General features: G+C 37.5%; 1 protein-coding gene across 5 annotated transcripts in view; it reads right to left on the bottom strand.

Moving 5' to 3' along the window:
• ZC4H2 (zinc finger C4H2-type containing) overlaps nucleotides 1–19,260 on the bottom strand; it is a 107,341-nt gene that overhangs the window by 31,670 nt on the left and 56,411 nt on the right. Inside the window, exon 1 of one of the 5 annotated variants that reach the window (XM_073013622.1) lies at nucleotides 18,458–18,538. The exons of 2 other annotated variants lie outside the window; for them this stretch is intronic. Coding sequence is in view for 2 of the 3 variants with exons in the window: in XM_007991912.3 (XP_007990103.1) it covers nucleotides 17,989–18,041 (53 nt within the window). In the remaining variant the exon portion in view is untranslated. Of the gene's footprint in view, nucleotides 1–17,988; nucleotides 18,214–18,457; nucleotides 18,539–19,260 lie in introns of those variants that run through there. 2 more of the 5 variants (XM_007991912.3, XM_007991908.3) reach the window with 2 other exon arrangements.

The following is a 19,260-nucleotide window of genomic DNA, read 5'->3' as shown; positions in this document are numbered from 1 at the left end:
ATTTAAATGAATAGCCTTGTACCTATCTCAGTAATTTTTTTTTTTTTTGGTGGTGGTGGGGGGTGGTGATTTATCCCAGGAGTGGGATTTCAGGGGCCCAGGTAATGTGCATTTTTATTTTGACTAAGTAGTGCCAATTTGCTCAGCAGGATGGCTATAACAGTTCACAGTCTTACCAGCAGTTCATAAGGGCTCTTGTATCTGTGTTTGCATTCAGAAAGCTGGAGAATTAAGAAGGTACTAGGGGTGGCACCCAATTGGAGATCTGTAGCAGAATATACCCTGAGCTGATCTCATTTCTCTCTTAAACAACACAATACTTCCTGTCTCCCCAAATTCATTCTTCCCTCTTTCTATAGTAATAGACCCTCTGATTTTCAGTTGGGCATGTAGATTTCTGGAATAAGGACCATATTACCCCATACCTTTTGCAACTATTTGTGACCATATGACAACTTTCTGGCTAATTTTATGGAAGCAGAAATGATTTCTACAACTTCTGGATTGTGACTATAAATGGAAGAGCCATTCCCATTGCTATTTTCCTACTGGATAAAATCTGTACACAACAGTGGGCAATCTTGAATCATATAGATGAGGGCAATACCCTGTATACAGTGAAGCAACAATATAAAAATAGCCTAGGTCCCCAACATCAAACACCACCACAAACCACAAATACCTTGTTCCCAGATCAATAATGTGAGAGATAATTAAAACTGTCTTGTTTTAAACACTGTTATTTTAGGACTTTCTTGGATTAGCATTATTAACATCCTGGCTAATCAGTTATTTTATTTAATTGAATCTAGGATGCCTTTGAATGTAAGGTACACATTATTTTATATGCTACTAAGAAAAAATGCTACCAATTACATTATAACAAATTGTTTTCTTATAATTCAAAATTTACATTTTATACAAATTGAAAGACCTAATGTAGACTTATTCAAGAGATTATTTTTATCAGAGTTTTCTGGTCTGAGTTCTTCTTCATACAAAATCGTTTTCTATTTTCATGGAGAATCATGGTGAAATCTTGTTGAGGACATTTTAAATGACAATTAACCTAAATACATGGTGGCAACTATGGACAGTACATGTTGGCAACCATGGACATAACTCAGTTTAAGATAAGACAATATGAATAGTCATGGCAAAGTTCACATGTGCTCAGATATTGACAACAACCCCACAGCTGCATCCTGGCCAACAGCAGTCACATGTTTAAGCATGATTAAAACACCAATGGATTTTAAGACACACCCTGACTTTAGATTTTTTAATGTAAAATATGTGTCTTAAATGACAAAATCTGATCTTTTGAAACCATATTTGAGAAATAACCTTGACTTTCACTTCTAGTCAAGATAGAGTAACAGGGATCAGATTTACCCTCCCAGGCATAACTAAAAACAGAAAAAACTGACAAAATATAGGGAAAAATAGCAATTAAGTCACTGGACTTCAGGCAAGTAAGGTCAGCGATCTCTAAAAGATGGAAAGGCTTAGATGAGCCCTAAGATGGCCATATCTTCATGCCTAGATAAATATTCTAGGCTGCAGGGAAGGGAAACTCAGTCAGAGCCTGCTAGTTTCCTTCAATTGAAAAAAATGGAGCCATGACTCTAGGGAAGCTAAGGTATCAAAAATTTTCAGAAAAGGGTTTTGGAGAGTGTAGACCTATGTAGAAAGAGAACTCTATTGCAGTAGCACTGTTTTTATTTTTATTTTTTAATGAAAAAAAGGATTATCTCAATTTTCAGAAGATCCACCCCCACCAATTATTCAGTTAAATACTGATCAGCACATGTGTATGAGAAAACTACATAAGGCCAGGAAAATAACCACCCAAAGGGGACAGTGATCAGAGCCTACATGGACCTGGGAAGAGTCACTATTTCCAACAGCCAAGGTAGAAGAACTTCACAATTCATAAAGCATTAAAGTACAAAGAAGGGTTTTCTAATAGCACTGGGGAAATGACTTCTAGACAAAACACTACTTTGGTTCCACTTAACTATGCTTAACAGTAAGACTTACAGGGATAAAACTGATACTAAGTATAGGAATACAAATACATGCAGCAACCAACAAGATAAAATTCACTATTTCTGGCATCCATTCACACTTTACTATTACCAGATGTAGAAATAGGCAGGAAAAATATAACCCTTAAGATGGATATTTGTGAATTTTCCAGTTTTCCTTCTACTGTTGAATTTCACTGTAGTCAGAAAAGATACTTGGTAGGATTTTGATCTTCTTACATTTGTTAAGATGTGCTCATTGTCCTAATGTGTTCTATCCTGGAGAATGTTCTGTGCACAGTCAGGAAGAGCATCTATTCTGTTGCTCTTGGGTTTAATGTTTTATATGTCTGTAAGGTCCATTTGGTCTGTAGAGTTACTCAAGCCTGCTGTTTTTTATTGATTTTCTGTCTGACTGTTCCATTCATTATTAAAAGTGAGGTATTGAAGTCTCTTACCATTATTGTCTTTCTGTCTATTTCTACCATCAGTTGGTCAATGTTTCCTTATATATTTCAGTGTTCTGATATTGGGTGTATATATATTTATAATTGCTATATATTTCTGGTGAATTGATGTTTTATCATTATATAATGATCTTCTTTGTTTTTTAATGACAGTTACCTGTATTTTTAGCCAAATGAGGTTGTCCCATAATTTGCTCTTACTGTTTATTTTAAAAAATCTTCAACTCTATGTATTTTGTTTGGGATAATTTCTATTACTATTTCTGGAAGTTCACTAATCTTTTCTCCCTCTTTTTCTAAACTAAGAAATTTTTAAATATTAGACATAATAGTTTTCATCTATAGACTTTTTATTTGAATCTTTTTTATCTTTACCATGTCTCTACTTGGTCAGTTTTTCCTCAAGCTTTTTGAACATATTAAATGTACTCATAATAACTTTTAATGTCATTAGCTAATAATTCTATTAACCATGTGATTTATTGGTCAGTTTTGAAGGAAATAATGAAGAGAGAGCAGAAATAAGCCAAATAAAGAATCAATTTTTAAAAATTCAACTAAGAGGGGTTTTTTAAATTAAAAAAATTGACAAATCTTTAGCTAGACTAAGAGAAAATAGAAAAGAATCAACTAATTGAAATCAGAGATGAAAGATGACACACTACAACTGATGCCAAGGAAGTAGAAAGGATCATAAGAGACTACTATGAAGAATCACATATCAACAAATTGGATAACATAAAAAATGGATAAATTCCTAGAAACATACAATCTGGCACGACTGAGTCCTGAATAAATAGAAAATCTGAATAGACCTGTAGTTAGTAAGGAGATTGAAACAGTAATTAAAAACTTCCCAACAAAGAAAAGGCCAGGACCAGCTGGCTTCAATGGTGACTTCTGACAGACACTTAAAGAAGAGTTAATGCCAATCCTTTTCAAGCTTTTCCAAAAAAGTGAAGAGGCGACACTTCCAAACTCATTTTATGAGCCTAGCACTACCCTAATAATAAAGCTAGATGAAGATACTGCAAGAAAAGAAAACTAGAGGACACTATCTCTGATGAATATACATGTAAAAATCCTCAACAAAAGACAAGCAAACTGATTTAACAGCACATTAAAAGTATCATACGACACGACGAGTGGAATTTGTCCCTATCATGTGAGGATAGATCAGCAGGCAAAAATCAATTAATGTACTATATCACATCAAGAGAATGAAAGATAACAGTCACATGATCATCTCAATAAATGCAGAAAAAGCCTTTGACAAAATTCAGCATTCTGTCCCGATAGAAACTCTCAACAATTAAAAATAGAAGGAAATTACCTCAACATAATAAAAGCAATATATGAAAAACCCACAGCTAAGTCATACTTAATGGTAAAACACTAAAAGATCAGCAAAAAGACAAGGATGTCCACTCTTGCCATTTATATTCAACATAGATCCTAGAGACCTAACCAGAGCAATTAGACAAGAAAATGAAATAAAAGTCACCAAAATTGAGATGGAAATGATAAGATTATTGCTGTTTTCAGTTGACATAATCTTAGTTGTAGAAAACCCAAAAAATTCCAAAAAGACTGTTAGAACTAATAAATGAATTTAGTAAAGTTACAAAATGCAAAATCAACATACAAAATCAGTTGTGTTTCTGCACATTATCAACAAACTATCTGAAAAGGAAATTCAGACACAATCCCACTTATGATAGCACCAAAAAGAACAAAATACTTAGCAATAAATGAAACTATAACATATTGATGAAAGAAATTAAGGTAGACACAAACATATGGGAAGACATCCATGTTCATGGATTGGAAGACTTAACCATATTACTCAAGGCAATCTACAGATTCAATACAATCCTTATAAAAATACCAATGGCATTTTTTTAAACATTCATGTAAACTCCAAATAGCCAGAATAATAAGATTATTTTATAATTATTTTATAATAATTATTATTATAATAATTATAAAATTATTCCCTGATTTTATAATATATTACAAAGCTGCAGTAATTAAAACAGTATGGTACTGCCATAAAAACAGACATAGAGGCCATGGGAAAACATAGCCCAGAAATGAATCCACCCACATACGGTCACTTGATCTTTGACAAAGTTTACAAGAATACACAATGCAAGAAATGAAAGTCCTTTCAATAAATGCTATGGGAAAAACTATGTCCACATGCAAACGTACAAAATTGGACCCTTACCTTATACCATACACAGAAATTAACTACAAATGTATTAAACACTGAATGTAACTTCTGAAACTACAAAACTCCTACAAGAAGCCATAAGAGAAAAGCTTCAAGACTTTCCTTGTGGCAGTGATTTAATGGATATGACACCAAAAGCACAGGCAACAAAAGCAACAATGACCAAGTAGGATCACATCAAATTAAAATGTTTCTGCACAGTAAAGAAAACAACAAACAGAGTAAAATGGCAACCTGCATAAAGGATGAAATATTTGTAAATCATATATCTGATAATGGATAAATTTGTATAAAATATAAGAAAATCCTACAAATCAATAGCACAAAAACTATTAACCCAATTGAACATTGGGCAAAGGAGTTCCACAAACATTATTCCAAAGAACATAAAAATGGCCAACAGGTATAAAAAGAGATGTTCAGTGTTGCTTATCATCAGGGAAATATAAATCAAAACTATAATGAAATACCACCTTGCACTGGCTAGTATAGGTATTATTTTTTTAAAAAGTATATTGCCAAAAATGACAAGAAATTGAAGCCCATGTTCATTGTTAGTGGGAATGCAAAATAGTACAGCCACTATGGAAAATAGTATGAATGTTACTCGAAAAAATAAAATACAACTACTATATGATCCAACACTCCTACTTCTAGGTATTTGTCCAAAAGAATTGAAATCAGGATCTCAAAGAGATATCTACACTTCCATGTTTATCACGGCATTATTTACAATAGCCAAGATATGAAAACAACCAAAATAAATGAATTAACAATGTAGTATATTTATGCAATGGAATATTATTAAGCATTAAAAAGAAGGAAGTCCTACAATATGAGATAACATGGACATAATCCTAAGTGAAATAAGCTAATCACAGAAGGAGAAATACTGCATGATTCCACTTATATGAGGTATTTAAAGTAGTTAAATTCACAGAAGCAGAGAGTAGAATGGCAGTTGCCAGGAATTGAAGGAGGGGGAAACGTAGAGCTGCTATCCAATATGTATAAAGTTTCAGTTGTGCAAGATGATAACTGCAAGAGATCTGCAGTACAACATTATGCTTCTATTTAACAATACTGTATTATAAATATAAAAATTTGTTGAGGGTAGATCTCAAGTGTTGTGTTCTTACCACAGTAAAATTAAATTAAATTAAATTAAAAATACAGATAACTGAAGACCAAGAAGAAAGAGGAAGATAAAAATATTTGAAGAATAAATGGCCAAAACTCTTTCAAATTTGATTAAAGCTATACACTCACTGATCCAATAGATTCATCAAACTACAAGCATAAAATCCATAAAGAACGTGACACCAAGCTATATCATAATCAAATTGCTCAAAACCAGTAAAGCAGTCAGAAAAAAAGGACACATTACACAAAGAGTATCAAAGAATGATGGAAGTAAGATGACAGTGGTGTGTCACTTTTAAAGTACTGACAAAATCCATGCCAATAAAGAATTATTTACCCAGGGAAAACAACTTTGAAAACAAAAGTAAAATGAGAACTTTTCACACAAGGAAAGATAAAATGCTATATCATCAACAAACCTGCACTACCATAAATGTTAAAGGGAGTCCTTCAAGCAAAAGGAAAATGATAGCAGAGGGAAATGTATCAAAACAAAGGAATACAGAGCACTGAAAATGGTAACTACATAGAAAAATATCATGATTATTTTCTTCCTTAATGAAGTTACTTAAAAATATAATCAACAGTTTAAACCAAAAAGTACAAAAATGCAATAGCACAGAGGCCAGAAAGGGAGAAATATAGTGTTGTATGCTTCTTACATTATATGTGCAGTATTATGAGCTCAACTGAAGGTAGGTTGTGATAAGTTAAGGATGTATATTATAAACTCTAAAGCAGTCACTGAAATAATAAAACAGCATTATAGCTAACAAGTCATAAAATAAGTTAAATGGAATCATAAAAATGCAATCTTGTATCTTGGATTAGATCCTAGAACAGAAATAGGACATTATTTCATTTCACACTGGTGAAATCTAACAAACTAATCTATAGATCCAACAAAATCCTATTAAAATCCCAGTATGGTTTTTAATAGAAATTGACAAGGGGAATCTAAAACTCATAGAAATTCAAAGTGCCTAGAATAGCCAAAATTATTTCTGAGGAAGAATAATGAAGTTGGAGAACTTACATGACCTGATTTCCATAATTATTAAAAAGATATTGTAATCAAATCAGCAAACTATTGGCATAAAGATACACAAATAAAGAAATGATGCAGATAGGTCAGAAATAAACCCGCAGATATAAAGACAAGTCTTTCAAACAAATGATAGTGAAACAACTGAACATCCAAATGCAAAAGAAAATCCTTAACCCATACCTCGCACCACACAAAAAATTTAAGTGAAAATGGATCACAGACCTAAACATGAAACCTAAAAATAAAAGTTCTGGAAGAAAATATAGGAGAAAATCTTTGTGAACATGACTTAGGCAAAGATTTCTCCTAAATGGCACAAGAACTCACAATCCATAAAACATACTGATAAATTGGATTTCTTCATCAACATCAAAATTTTCTGGCCGAGTGCGTTGTCTCACACCTATAATCACAACACTTTAGGAAGCCATGGCGGGAGGATCACTTGAGCCCAGGAGTTCATGACCAGCCTGGGCAACATAGTGAGACCCTGTCTCTACAAAATATTTAAGAAAAATTAGCCAGCCATGGTGGCACAAGCCTGTAGTACAGTTATTGGGGAAGCTGAAGTGGGAGAACTTCTGGAGCCCAGGAAGTCAAGGCTTCAGTGAGCCGTGATGGCACTGCTCAACTCTAGCCTGGGTATACACACACACACACACACACACACACACATACATATATATAAAAGTCTGTAATTCAAAAGACACTGTTAAGACAATGAAAAGATAAGTCCCAGACTGGGAGAACATGTTTGCAAATCAAGTTTCTGGTCAAAATGTGTTTACAGAAAATTTAAAGAATACTCAAAACTTACAATCAGTAACCAAACAGCCCAACTGAAAAATGAACAAAAAGTTTGTAGAGAAACTGGGACCCTCATACACTCCCTCTTGGGATGGAAACTAGGACATCCACTTTCAAAAACACTTGTATCTTAAAAAGTTATACATATACTTACAATATGAAACAGAAATCTCACTCCTGAGAATCTAAGCAGTAAAAATGAAAACATTTTTCCACACAAAGACTTGTATACAAATGTGCAGAGCAGCATTATTCATAAGAGCCAAAATGGTGGAAATAACTGAAATGCTCCTTAACATGTGATTGAACACCCAAAATGTGGGATATCCATGCAATGGGATACTATTTGTCAACAAGAAGGAATGAAATGCTGTTACATGTTGCAATGTGAATGAATCTCAAAAACAATAAACTAAGTGACTGAAGGCAGACCCAAAAGGCCACATTTGTATAACTATTTATATGCAGCATCAAGAAAAAGCCACTCGATACAGACAGAAAATATATTACAGGTTTCCTGGGGCTGTGAATAAGAACAAAGATCAATTGAAACTGAACAAAGAGCCCATTTTGGAATGATGGAAATTTTCTAAAATATTATGGTGATGATTGCACAACTCTTTAAATTCATTAAAACATGCTGAATTGTACATTTGAAATGGATGTTTCCTATAGTATATAAAATACAACTCAAATTATTCTGTAATGACCTTTTACTGCACCCAGAATTAAATCTAAACCTACAACTCCCAGTAAACATAACTCCTAAGCACGCTCATGTTTTCCCAGAAAAATAAATGACTTGTCAAAAGGCTTACGTAGAGGGAATGGATTTTTTTTAAGTTTGCTGATTAAGGCAGCCAGGAGCAATGAGAAGGAGCTTAACGGCTTAATAATAAATAAATAAATAAATAAATAAATAAATAAATAAATAATTTGTTGTATTTGAGGTAGATTGTCTTTACTATGCTCTTCAGGATTTGCATCTAATTCCCAGCCTTCCATTCTCTGTCCAGCAATTGAGAAGTTCGAGCTAAGCTTAAATCTAAATAAAAGGCCCTTCCTCTCTCTAATGTGCACTGAGTGTCATGCCAGTCACTGCTTAGATGTACTCACAATACCAAATTCACTCTTTACAAACTTCCATCAATCAAGCAGACTTAAAGATTATATTAAGCAAGCACCATTTATCCAGAAGTGTGCTGGTTCTTGTGGATGAATGATAAGATCCTTTCCTTCAAATAAAATAACTGATTGAGATCCAATATAGAAAATGGAACAAATCATAACTGTTATGGTTAAAGTGGAAGTGGGACCCCCAGAGTCATTAATCTGTCCTCGAATTCAACCATCACCTGACTCTATCACAGTGGCCCTTTATTACCCTCCCTAGAATTCCCTGGGCTATTTCAAAGTCACCCATGAAATCTATCCTCTTTATTTCAGAGGTGAATAAAGAAAGGTCCAGGATGGGAAAGGGACTAGCACAAGGCACATAGTCATGGTTCTCTGAGTCCTCTAAAAAGTACAGATTTATGCAAGAAGCAACTTGAAATCAGAGTATATACATGAGAGCTTTCTAGACAGTGGCACTATACCGTATTTCTCTCTTTAACCTCCACATCACCTATCATTCTGCTTTGGCCATAAGCGGGGCTCAATCATTACATTTGGAATGAAAACATACTGAATGCAAACAGGTGGTAAATCCAGGGGAGTGATTATAGCATCAGTAGCCTCAGAGAAGAAAAAACATTACCATGGGTGGCAAGGATTTCATTCATTTGGTTCACATTTATTAAGAATCTATAAGTGCCAGGAACTGAAAGCAGCCATCTGTTAAGAAAGGCTTTATTTAATAATAGCTTTATTTAATAACAATAGCGATTATATTTGTGGTGCCTACTATGTTCCAGCAACTATATTAGGCACTTTTTATGCTATCAAAATTTAATCTTCACAAGAACCATACCAGCAGGTATGTTTTGCTTCATTTTTACACATGAAGAATTTGAGGCTGAGAGAAGTAAAGTGACTTGCCCAAGAACACAAATTCAGGAAGTGGAAAATCCAGTGTTGTAAATCTGATCACCTTTCCATCACACCAAGGAATTTTCATCATATGATGGATTTAAAGTCATAAAAACCAGGCCAGTAGGGTGAATTCTTGTCCTGGCTCAGTCATCAATTTTCAGGGTGAAATAGTACACTTCATGGAATCTTTTGGCACCTTGGAAATTCTACCTGGAAAGTAAGACTCAGTGTAGCCTTGCATGGAATTGTTGGATGATTCAGTGAGATGAAATCTGTGGAATGTTTGGCCCTACAAGTGAGGAAGGCATCCAAATCATTAAAGATGCAATTTTATATATAAAAATGTCCTAATGAGATTCTTCCAAGAGGCTGAAGCACAGGTAGTATGCCTAGTGAACCACAGGAAAACCACAGCGTTTTTAGGGTACTTTAGGGTTTCCACAGTCACCAGGATGACAGTCTTAGGTAACTTTTGGACCAGTATTCCTGAGCTCCTGTCCTAGTCTGTCTGTTCTTCTGTAACACTATACCATGGACTGGGTAATTTGTAAAGAACAGAAATTTATTTCTCACAGGTCTGAAGGCTAGGAAGTTTAAGATCAATGTGCCAACAGATTTGGTGTCTGGTGAGGGGCTTGGTCTCTCCTTTCAAGATGGCACCTTGTTGCTGCATTTTCAGGAGGGAATGAATGTTGTGTCTTCATATGGTGGAATCACAGAAGTACAAAAAAGGGTCTAAACTCACTCCAAGTCATTTTCTAAGGCACTAATCCATTCTTAATGGCAGAGGCTTCATGACTTAATTACTTCCTGAAAGGTCTCTCCTCTTAATATCATCAAAATGGTAGGATTATGTTTCAACATATGACATTTGGGGTACATCCAAATCATAGCAGATTGCTAGGCCACAGGTTCTCCAGACAGACTCCTGAGCCAAGACTAAAACATTCAGCTGGATACCTTCTTTTCAATGATTTCTTTCTGGCAAATATGGAAGAGGACAGGAGCAAAGACGGAGAAGTTCTAGGGCCATGGATCATCCATTGCCAGGACAAACTTGGCAGGCTCATCTGTCACCCAGCTTCAGAGGTGACTCAGCCCCAGTGCTTACTCAAAAAGCAGGGTAGAACAGCTGGGACCTATAGGCCTCGAAGATGGGAAAATTAAGTGAAAAGATACTGTTTACTGGAGATTGATGGAAAAGTGCTAGTATTTGTTGATAAGTTGAGGGGATAAGAAGTGGACAATTCCAGATTATATTGTATAGGTATAACTGGCCAGGTCTTACTAATGCAGTTGTTCTCCACATGTAGTCCCTGCACCACCACCAGCAGCATTGCCTGGGAACTTGTTAGAAATGTAAATTCTCAGGCCCCACTCCAGATCTACTGAATCACAGACCCTGGAAATGGGGCTCAGCAATCAATGATTTAACAGCCCTTTAGGTGGAGCCTCCTGCATGGTCAAGTTTAATAACCACTATGCTAATGGTATGGATGGAGAGGGTCACATAAAAAGAGGAATAAAGAATGGCTTCTAGCTTTCAGCATAGTGAGGCATTTACTGAGATGGGGAAGACTGGGAAAGAAAAATGTTTAGGGGTGGGGCTGGAGTTAAAGGCCTGTTCGAGATGCTAGTGATACATGCAAGTGTGTAAGTTAAATGGGCAGTTAGATATGTGAGTCTGGAACTCAAGGGAGAGATCAGAGCTATTGACTTTGATTAGAAGATCCTTCCAACGGGTCTAATTTATCGTAAGTGATGGGCTACCACAGGATAGCCCAACCCTGATTATGGCCCAGATCAGGTGCTCAGTAAATGCCACTGAATGAACACAAAGGAGCTAGCTTTTCCTACTTACTCCAGTCTGGTGAGAATATTGCCTAAGCACTAAGCATTCTTCCATGCAATATTTATTTGCTTAACTGGAAACAAAGCTACTGTCAGCAAAGTAAGTTTCTTATAACAGTTCATTCTGAAAACTTTCTCACATCTCAATACCAAATGCCAATAACTTTTCACTCTCTCTCCTCTGGCCAGCATTGTTTGGCTTAACTTGTCCATCTACAAGTCCCAGAGGTTCCAGTTATCCTGTGCCTTGCTCTTGAGTAAGCACTGGTTCTGAGTCAATCCCCAAGCCAGGTAACAGAGGAGCCTACCGAGGCTGCCACAGCAATGGTGGAAGGAAGGGAAGAAGGGAAGAAGGGAGGAAGAGAGGAAGGGAGGAAGGGAGGGAGGGTGGGAGGAAGGAAGGAAGGAAGGAAGGAAGGAAGGAAGGAAGGAACATATGAATTCAAAATTGCATCATTAGATGGGATAACTTCAGTGCTATAATAAATCTCCCTGTGGAGACTGTGGTGGGGGTATTGTAATTCATTTTAACTGGGGAACTTGAGAAGGTTTTGGAGAAGATGAGGCATTTCATATAGGTCTTCCTTGAAAAATGAGTAGGATTTAGATGCTTGGAATGGGAGAGTGGCATTCTAGAATGAGGAATCTGCAGAAGCAAAGTTCTGGCAGAATGAAAATATATAAAACAGTTAGAACTTCTATATGGCTAAAGGATAGGGTGAATAAAAAGCAGTAGTAGCAGATAAGGTCAGAATGGTGGGTATGGGACAGATTTCTGGGGAGGCAGCATGAATGCCATGGAAACACTGATAGGCAAATGTGTGTTCAACAGAGACACAGTAAGAAATGACATAAGTGAGAAATGAATTTCACCTCATGACACAATACACACATACACATATTTAAAACTAAACAAAACCTTCCCCAAAGTATACCTACTTCTTCATATGCAATGTAAGTTGATAATTTCCTTTTTAGTTTAAAAAAGGTTTTTTTAAAAGTGCTACTAGGGACCAACCAAATTATTTTTATGAGGTAATAATGGGACGCACCCTGTATTTTTCAAAAAGATTGTCATACATAATGAAAAGTTAGTGAAGATGTTTGAGAAATAAAATAACACCCATGCTTTAGGAAGGTAGTTCTCATAGCTTCCTATGTGGATGACATTGCAGATACAGCAGAGACTGTATACAGGGAAGTAATTCTTCAGATGGAAATGGATACTGCATTACAAATATCCATGCCAGTTATAATGAAGACTTGAAATGGAGCAGTGAACTGGGAGGTGGAGAGTGGGGCAGGTATTGAGTAAGATATTCAGGATAGAAATAGTAGAATTTGCTAAGTGATTGCAGGTGAGTCATTAAAGAGAAATAGGAGTCAACATTGACTTTCAGATTGCCATCTGAGGTAACTGTGCAGGAAATGGTGGCATTAAACCAAAGGTTTAGGGGGAGGAGCTTGATTGCTGTAGGAAGAGATGTAGATATAAATCTGAGTTATCTGTGAAACTTCCAGGCGGACAAGCCCACTAGGCTGTCATATGTGTGGGCTAAAGCATGAATGTGGGTGGGGTATACAGGTTGGAGATTTGGAAGATAATATTTGAAGCCATGGAAGTATAGGAATTTACTCAAAAGAGTGTGTAGAAAGAAAAAACGAAAAGAAGGACCCAGTCGAGAAACATTCATTTAAGAGTATCTACTTAACACAACATCTCCTTCCAAAATGGTTTTTCTTTTTTTCAAGTGAGGAAAGCTCTTTGTGTATGGATATGTGTACATCAGGGTGTGAGTGTATGCAATACACATGAATGGATGGCATGTGCATTTTAAGGAAATATTGTTATGTACTTGGGGAGCTGGTGTAGGGCTCTGGTCCATTTAATGGTGCCTGTACTCACTGTCTCTGTTTTATTACTGTTATCCCCCCTTTCCCTCTTTTCTATCATCCTTCTTTTGTTCCATTCTTGTCTCTCTTCTTCCACTTATCTACATGCTCCTTCATCACCATTTAAAAGTCCAAGGAAAACATGGGCAAAATAGATTAGTTTGGGTTTTGGGGGCTGAGGTTGGGAACATAAAGTGGGAGTGTGATTGGGATTGGGCTGAAAGACAGGGGTGGGCATGTGTTCAGAGTTAGAAGCAGAAAATGGTCTGTGGTGGGAGAATCCACTTCTGATGTTTCTCCCACTGCAAATTCTGCCATTGGTGTGAGTGCTGAGTATTAATGTGTACATTTCTGGGCTCGTGTCTGAATGTGTGTAAGGCTCTTAGCTTGACTTCAATAGGTCATTAGATGATGCTGCCGTCATCATTCCTGCTTCTGTCCAGCAAACATTTTTTTTTTTTTTAACAGAAATATGCTGCCATGCTTATACTTCAGGAGATTTAGGATTAGAGCAGTTAGGAAGGAAGGAAGAAAGGAAGATACATATCAATTCAAAATTGCATCATTAGATGGGATAACTTGAGTGCTATAATAAATCTCCCTGTGGAGACTGTGGTGGGGGTATTGCAATTCATTTTAACTGGGGAACTTGAGAAAGTTTTGGAAAAGATGAGGCATTTCATATAGGTCATATAGGTCATATTCACAGTGAATATGAATAATGGTTAATCAGATAATTAGCATTTGTAAGGGCAGTTAATAACACTGAAATGCATATGCCATGTGAATAGGAGGATATATTATTTTTTCTTTCCTAGCTGTGTAACCATGGGAAGGTTGCCTAACCTATCTGATCCTCAATGTCCTTATCCATAAAATGGGGGTAATAATTCCTATCCCAGATTTTCTTTGGGAAGACTAAAGAGTAAATGAGCCAGGAGCTTTGAAATTAAAAGGTGCTTGACAAATGTTAGTTCCTTTCTTCAGTTTCTTTGACTCTTTGCTCCTTCCTTCTTTCTACCTCCCATACATGTTTACCTGTCCATATGTGAACGTGAAGTATATGTTTATAGTACTTTCTCCACTTTAAATTCTTAAACCAAGTGGCTTAACCTTTGTATATTACTGTAAAATTGTCAAAAGCAGGTTAATTTAAGTCACTTTTGGAACACACACATTTATTTTTCATTATGTAATACCCATCTCTGTCCCTAGGAATTTTCTTTGCTCTGAAGTCTGTATTATTTGATATTAAGATGGCCATTTCTGTTTTATTTTGATTAATGTTTGCATGGTATTTAGACCATTTCTTGTGAACATAATTATTGATACATTAAGGCTATGTCTGTCCTTTTATTTTTTGTTTTCTGTTCATTCTCTATAATTTTAGTTTCTCAATTTTCTCTGCCCTGCCTTCCTGTGGGTGACGAGCATTTTTAAAAAATTCATATTGATTTATTTATAATGTTTTGAGTACATTTCTTTGTATAGCATTTTCAGTGTTTTCTCTCAGTAATATATTATATATACATAACTTATTTAATAATCTTCTGACTTCACCACTTTACATGCTTGAATGAAGTGTAGAAGCATGTCCTCCCCTTTACATCTCTTTACATTCCCCAGTTTACAATATAAATGTGTTAAATATTTCCTCTACATATGCTGAGACCACATTAGATAACATTATAAATTTAGCTTCAATTATCAAACATAAGAAATTTCAAGAGGAAAGAGAAAGTCTGCTGTATTAACCATGTTTTTGCTTACTGTTTATTGTTTCTTTTCTGTTTTCAGAGCTTACTATCATCTTTTTTTAGGGTATATCTAAATTTCCTTAGTATTTCTTCATTGGAGAATGTCTTGATTATCCATTCAGTACTGAAGGATATTATTATTGGACATAGATTTCTGGGTTGTCACTTCTTTTCCTTCGGCATTTAAAAAATGCTAGGGCATCATCAGTTTCTGATGATAAATCTGTCACTCTAAAGTTTTTTTCCTTTGTAGAATTGTTTCTCTTCAGCTGCTTTGAAGAAGTTTCCTTTTTCTTTCATTTTTCAGAGGTTGATTACAATGTGTCCTGGAGTGTATTTCTTTGTGTTGATTATATTGGTGTTTGCTCCTCTTCTTGAATCTAAATGTGTATGTCTTTTGCAAATTTGGCAAGTTTTTAGTCATTATTTTTCCCGATACTTTTCCAATCCTGCCCTCTTTCTTCGGGGAATCTGTTGGCATAAATGTTAAAGCTTTTGTTATAGTTCCACAGTGATTTCTACTGTTTTATATTTGTAAGCTATTTTTTTCCCTCTGTCTTCTCCACCTTACTGTTGAACCTATCCATTGGGTTTTTTTGGGGTTTTTATGTTACTGTATTTTTCAGTTCTAAAAATGTCACTTTGTTCTTCTTTATGTTTTATATTTGTTGAGACTTTCTATTTATTTTCTGAGATTTTCTACATTATCATTTGTTTCAAGTGTATTGTAACTGCTCACTGAAATGTTTTTATGACAGGTGCTTTAAGATCCTTATCAGATAATTCTAACATGGGTGTCATCTCAGTATTGGCATCTGTTTATTTTCTTTTCTCATTCAAGTGGATATCTTAGTATGGAAAGTGATTTTTTGATTAAAAGTTGGATACTCTGGATCTTATTTAAATCTTTTGTTTTAGCAGTTCTCTAACACTCTCCTGGATGGAAGAGGGACGGCAGAGGTCCAGTTTCTCCACTGTCTCTTGACATCCAGATTGGGGAGGGGCTGTTTGTTACTGCTGGTTAGAGGTGCAAGTTTGGCCTTTTCTCTGGGCCTATGCTGATTCCATCCTAGCTGGTTGAGGTAGAAACTCCTAGCTACCACTGGTAAGGGTAGAAGTCATGGTTCTCCATGTGGTCTTCACTGGGAAAGGTCTATTTTCACTGGGGATTAAAGTCCTTGCTCACAATTGGTCCTTTTCTGGGCATGGGGTGGTGGTTCCTTTGAAGCTTGGTGAGAGTGGAAGTCTAGGCTCTCCATTTGCAAGCTTAAGCTTCTGACTAGCTGCATTGTTATTATGACAGCTGGCACTCTACTGTACCAAGGTGTCACACTTTCTAGCTAACTTCTGATGCTTTTGCAAAAAAAAACAAAACAAAACAAAACAAAATTGCAACATATTCCTTTCTCCTTTCCAGACTTTGCCTAGGACATAGTGGGAAAAGGAATACCTTTGCAGGCAGACCAACAAAATGTGGCACTTTCAAGCTGGGTGGCTGTGGGAAAATCACTCAAATTCTCTGGGCCTCTATTTCCCCAGCTGTAAAGGAGGAGTAGGAAGCTCACAGGACTCTTGCTGAATGAGCAAAATTAGGTCAAAGGGCCTGGCACACAGGGGCGGGAGGGGGCTCAATAAATGATAGTTCCCTTCCTTTACCTCTCCTGTAGAAAGAGAGATGCCACCCCCCAAGAGGAAGAAGAAACCAAGGTGTTTTACCTACCACCACTAATCACCACGTGTAGGTCTCGTCCAGCACTCTAAGGGTTAAATCTCATGCCCAAAGTCTTATTTCTTAAAGAGACACACTTGACATCTTCCACCTTGGGTTCTCAGAAAACACTCCAGGGAGACAGCTTGACCCAGGCCACTCTCAGAGTGAGAGCAAAAGCCAAAGCAGGGGCTCACGCTGAGAAGGGGAGGTGAAGAAAGACCTTGTGCCAGCCCACACAGCCCGGCGCTATTGTGTTCTGAGCAAGGACAATATCATCGCTTTGCCAAAAGCTGCTCCAGAAGCAACCGGGTGGCGGACTCCACTTGGGCAACTCCCATTTTGCCAGCCTGCCTGTCACCTCCAGCTCCTCAGAGCAGCTGTCGCGATCCCACCATCAGCGCAGCGACCGCGTCCCCAATCCCCATTGCTCCCATCCCCCTCCCAAGCGCGGGATAGAAAGGAAGAAAGTGGCGAGTGAGTGAAAGGAAAACGAGCGCGCGCCATTCTCCCAGCTCCGCCCGCTGAGATTCCTCTGCAACCCCCACTTGGCAGCCCCTGGCAGCAGCCACCAGCCCTGATGCGCTAGACTTAGCTCTCAAAAGCCTTTCCCAAACTCCAGGTTCTCAAGTTGAACAAGAGACTGGAAAAAAATCTCGACTCCTAAAGAGCAAGGAGCCAAAGACACCTTGGGGCACACAAGTACTTTTTAAAAACGTGACCATGAATGCAGAGTCCTGACCCCCACCTCGAAAAATAAAACTGTCTTGGGACCAACCCTGTGTTTCTTCCTCTTTGCTTTCTCAGCCACATCTGGCAAGAGGTCTCTCTCTCTCTCTCTCTCAACTCTCCTCAGCGCCCCTCCCATCCTCACCTCTCCTGCAAGTCTGTGGTGAATGGGCCCCTTTCCAGCTCCCCAGACAAGCAGCCCAACAATAGATAATTAACCCTCTCCTGCAAGGAAGGGTTGGTTGGAGGGGGGCGGCGGGTTGAGGGGGACAACGTGCCACTTACCTGATCTCTTTAATGCTTTCCAATTTGCACATGATTTCTTGCTCATCTGCCATACTTTTCACTGTCAATTTCACGTCCCGAGAGATGTACAAATACACCAGTCAAAGGATACAATAGACACAATGTAGCCACCTCCTCCGGGCTTGGGGCTCTGAGCCTGTGCGGTAGGGGCTTGGAGAGGCCTGGGAGCTGTAGTCCACAGCTTCAGGGCCAGCCAGGCAGCCCGGGGGCCTGTAAGACTACAACTCCCAGAAGGCCAAGCGAGACATGCCTGTTTCCCTTCCTGCAGCCGCACTTTAAATCAATTTGTTATAGATAATTATGTCAAAGGTGTGAAGAGTGCAAAGGAATGGGGATATTCATCTGGCCCGTGTGTGGGAAAATGGGGAAAAAAAACCTCCTGAAGGCCATTGGAGAGATGAGAGACGTACCCATTCGCTCCCCTTCGGGGGTCCTTGCACCTACTCACCCGCAAAAGATTAGCGGTAGTTGCTAATTATGCCTTGGGGATGGAAACAAAGCCTGCAGGGAAAGTAGCTTCGGAGATGTTGAATGTGCTAGTTGCTGCCTGGGGACCAGTAACTTTGGCATTCAAATTAGGGTGGGGCGGGGGTGGGGAAGAGGAGGATGGGAGGAGCAAGACGCTGCAAAAGCTGGGGGAAAGGAGAGTGGGGAGGAGAACCTTGTTACTTCCAGCTACCCGTTCAACAAACAATTACTTAAGCTCGGACTTTGTCAGTCAATGGAAGAAGTACTGTAGGAGTCACTGGGCGAGGCAGATAAATAAAAGCAAATCCTTGCCTTTGAGGAACAGAAGAGGCTGAAAATTTACCTATTAATTACAGTACAGTGTGGTGTCAAACAAAATACAGGAATAGATAAGGTGTAACCTGTGCAGAGAAGATGTAAATAGGTCTCAAGAGTGACTAACGATTTGTCAGACCATAGAGGAGAATAGGCTTTCCAGGTGAGGATACAATAAAGAGAAAGGAAAGGATGAGTGGTTCAGAGTGCCTGAAATGTAGGGTTCTTATATGAGGTGTAGAGGTGGAAAAAAGAAATGGGAGATGTAGTATTTAGAAAAGGCAAGTAGGAGCCAGACTATGAAATATGTTAAATGTCAGACTAAAGGGTTTGGACTTAATCCTATAGGCAGACATTTATCTAATAAACTTTTAAATTTATGTATGTATGTATGTATGTATGTATGTATTTATTTATTTATTTGACAGTCTCACTCTGTCGCCCAAGCTGGAGTGTAGTGGCACAGAA

The sequence above is a fragment of the Chlorocebus sabaeus genome, chromosome X, assembly GCF_047675955.1.
Source record: "Chlorocebus sabaeus isolate Y175 chromosome X, mChlSab1.0.hap1, whole genome shotgun sequence".
Lineage (NCBI taxonomy): Eukaryota > Metazoa > Chordata > Mammalia > Primates > Cercopithecidae > Chlorocebus > Chlorocebus sabaeus.
This window is presented reverse-complemented; position numbering and strand designations above follow the sequence as displayed.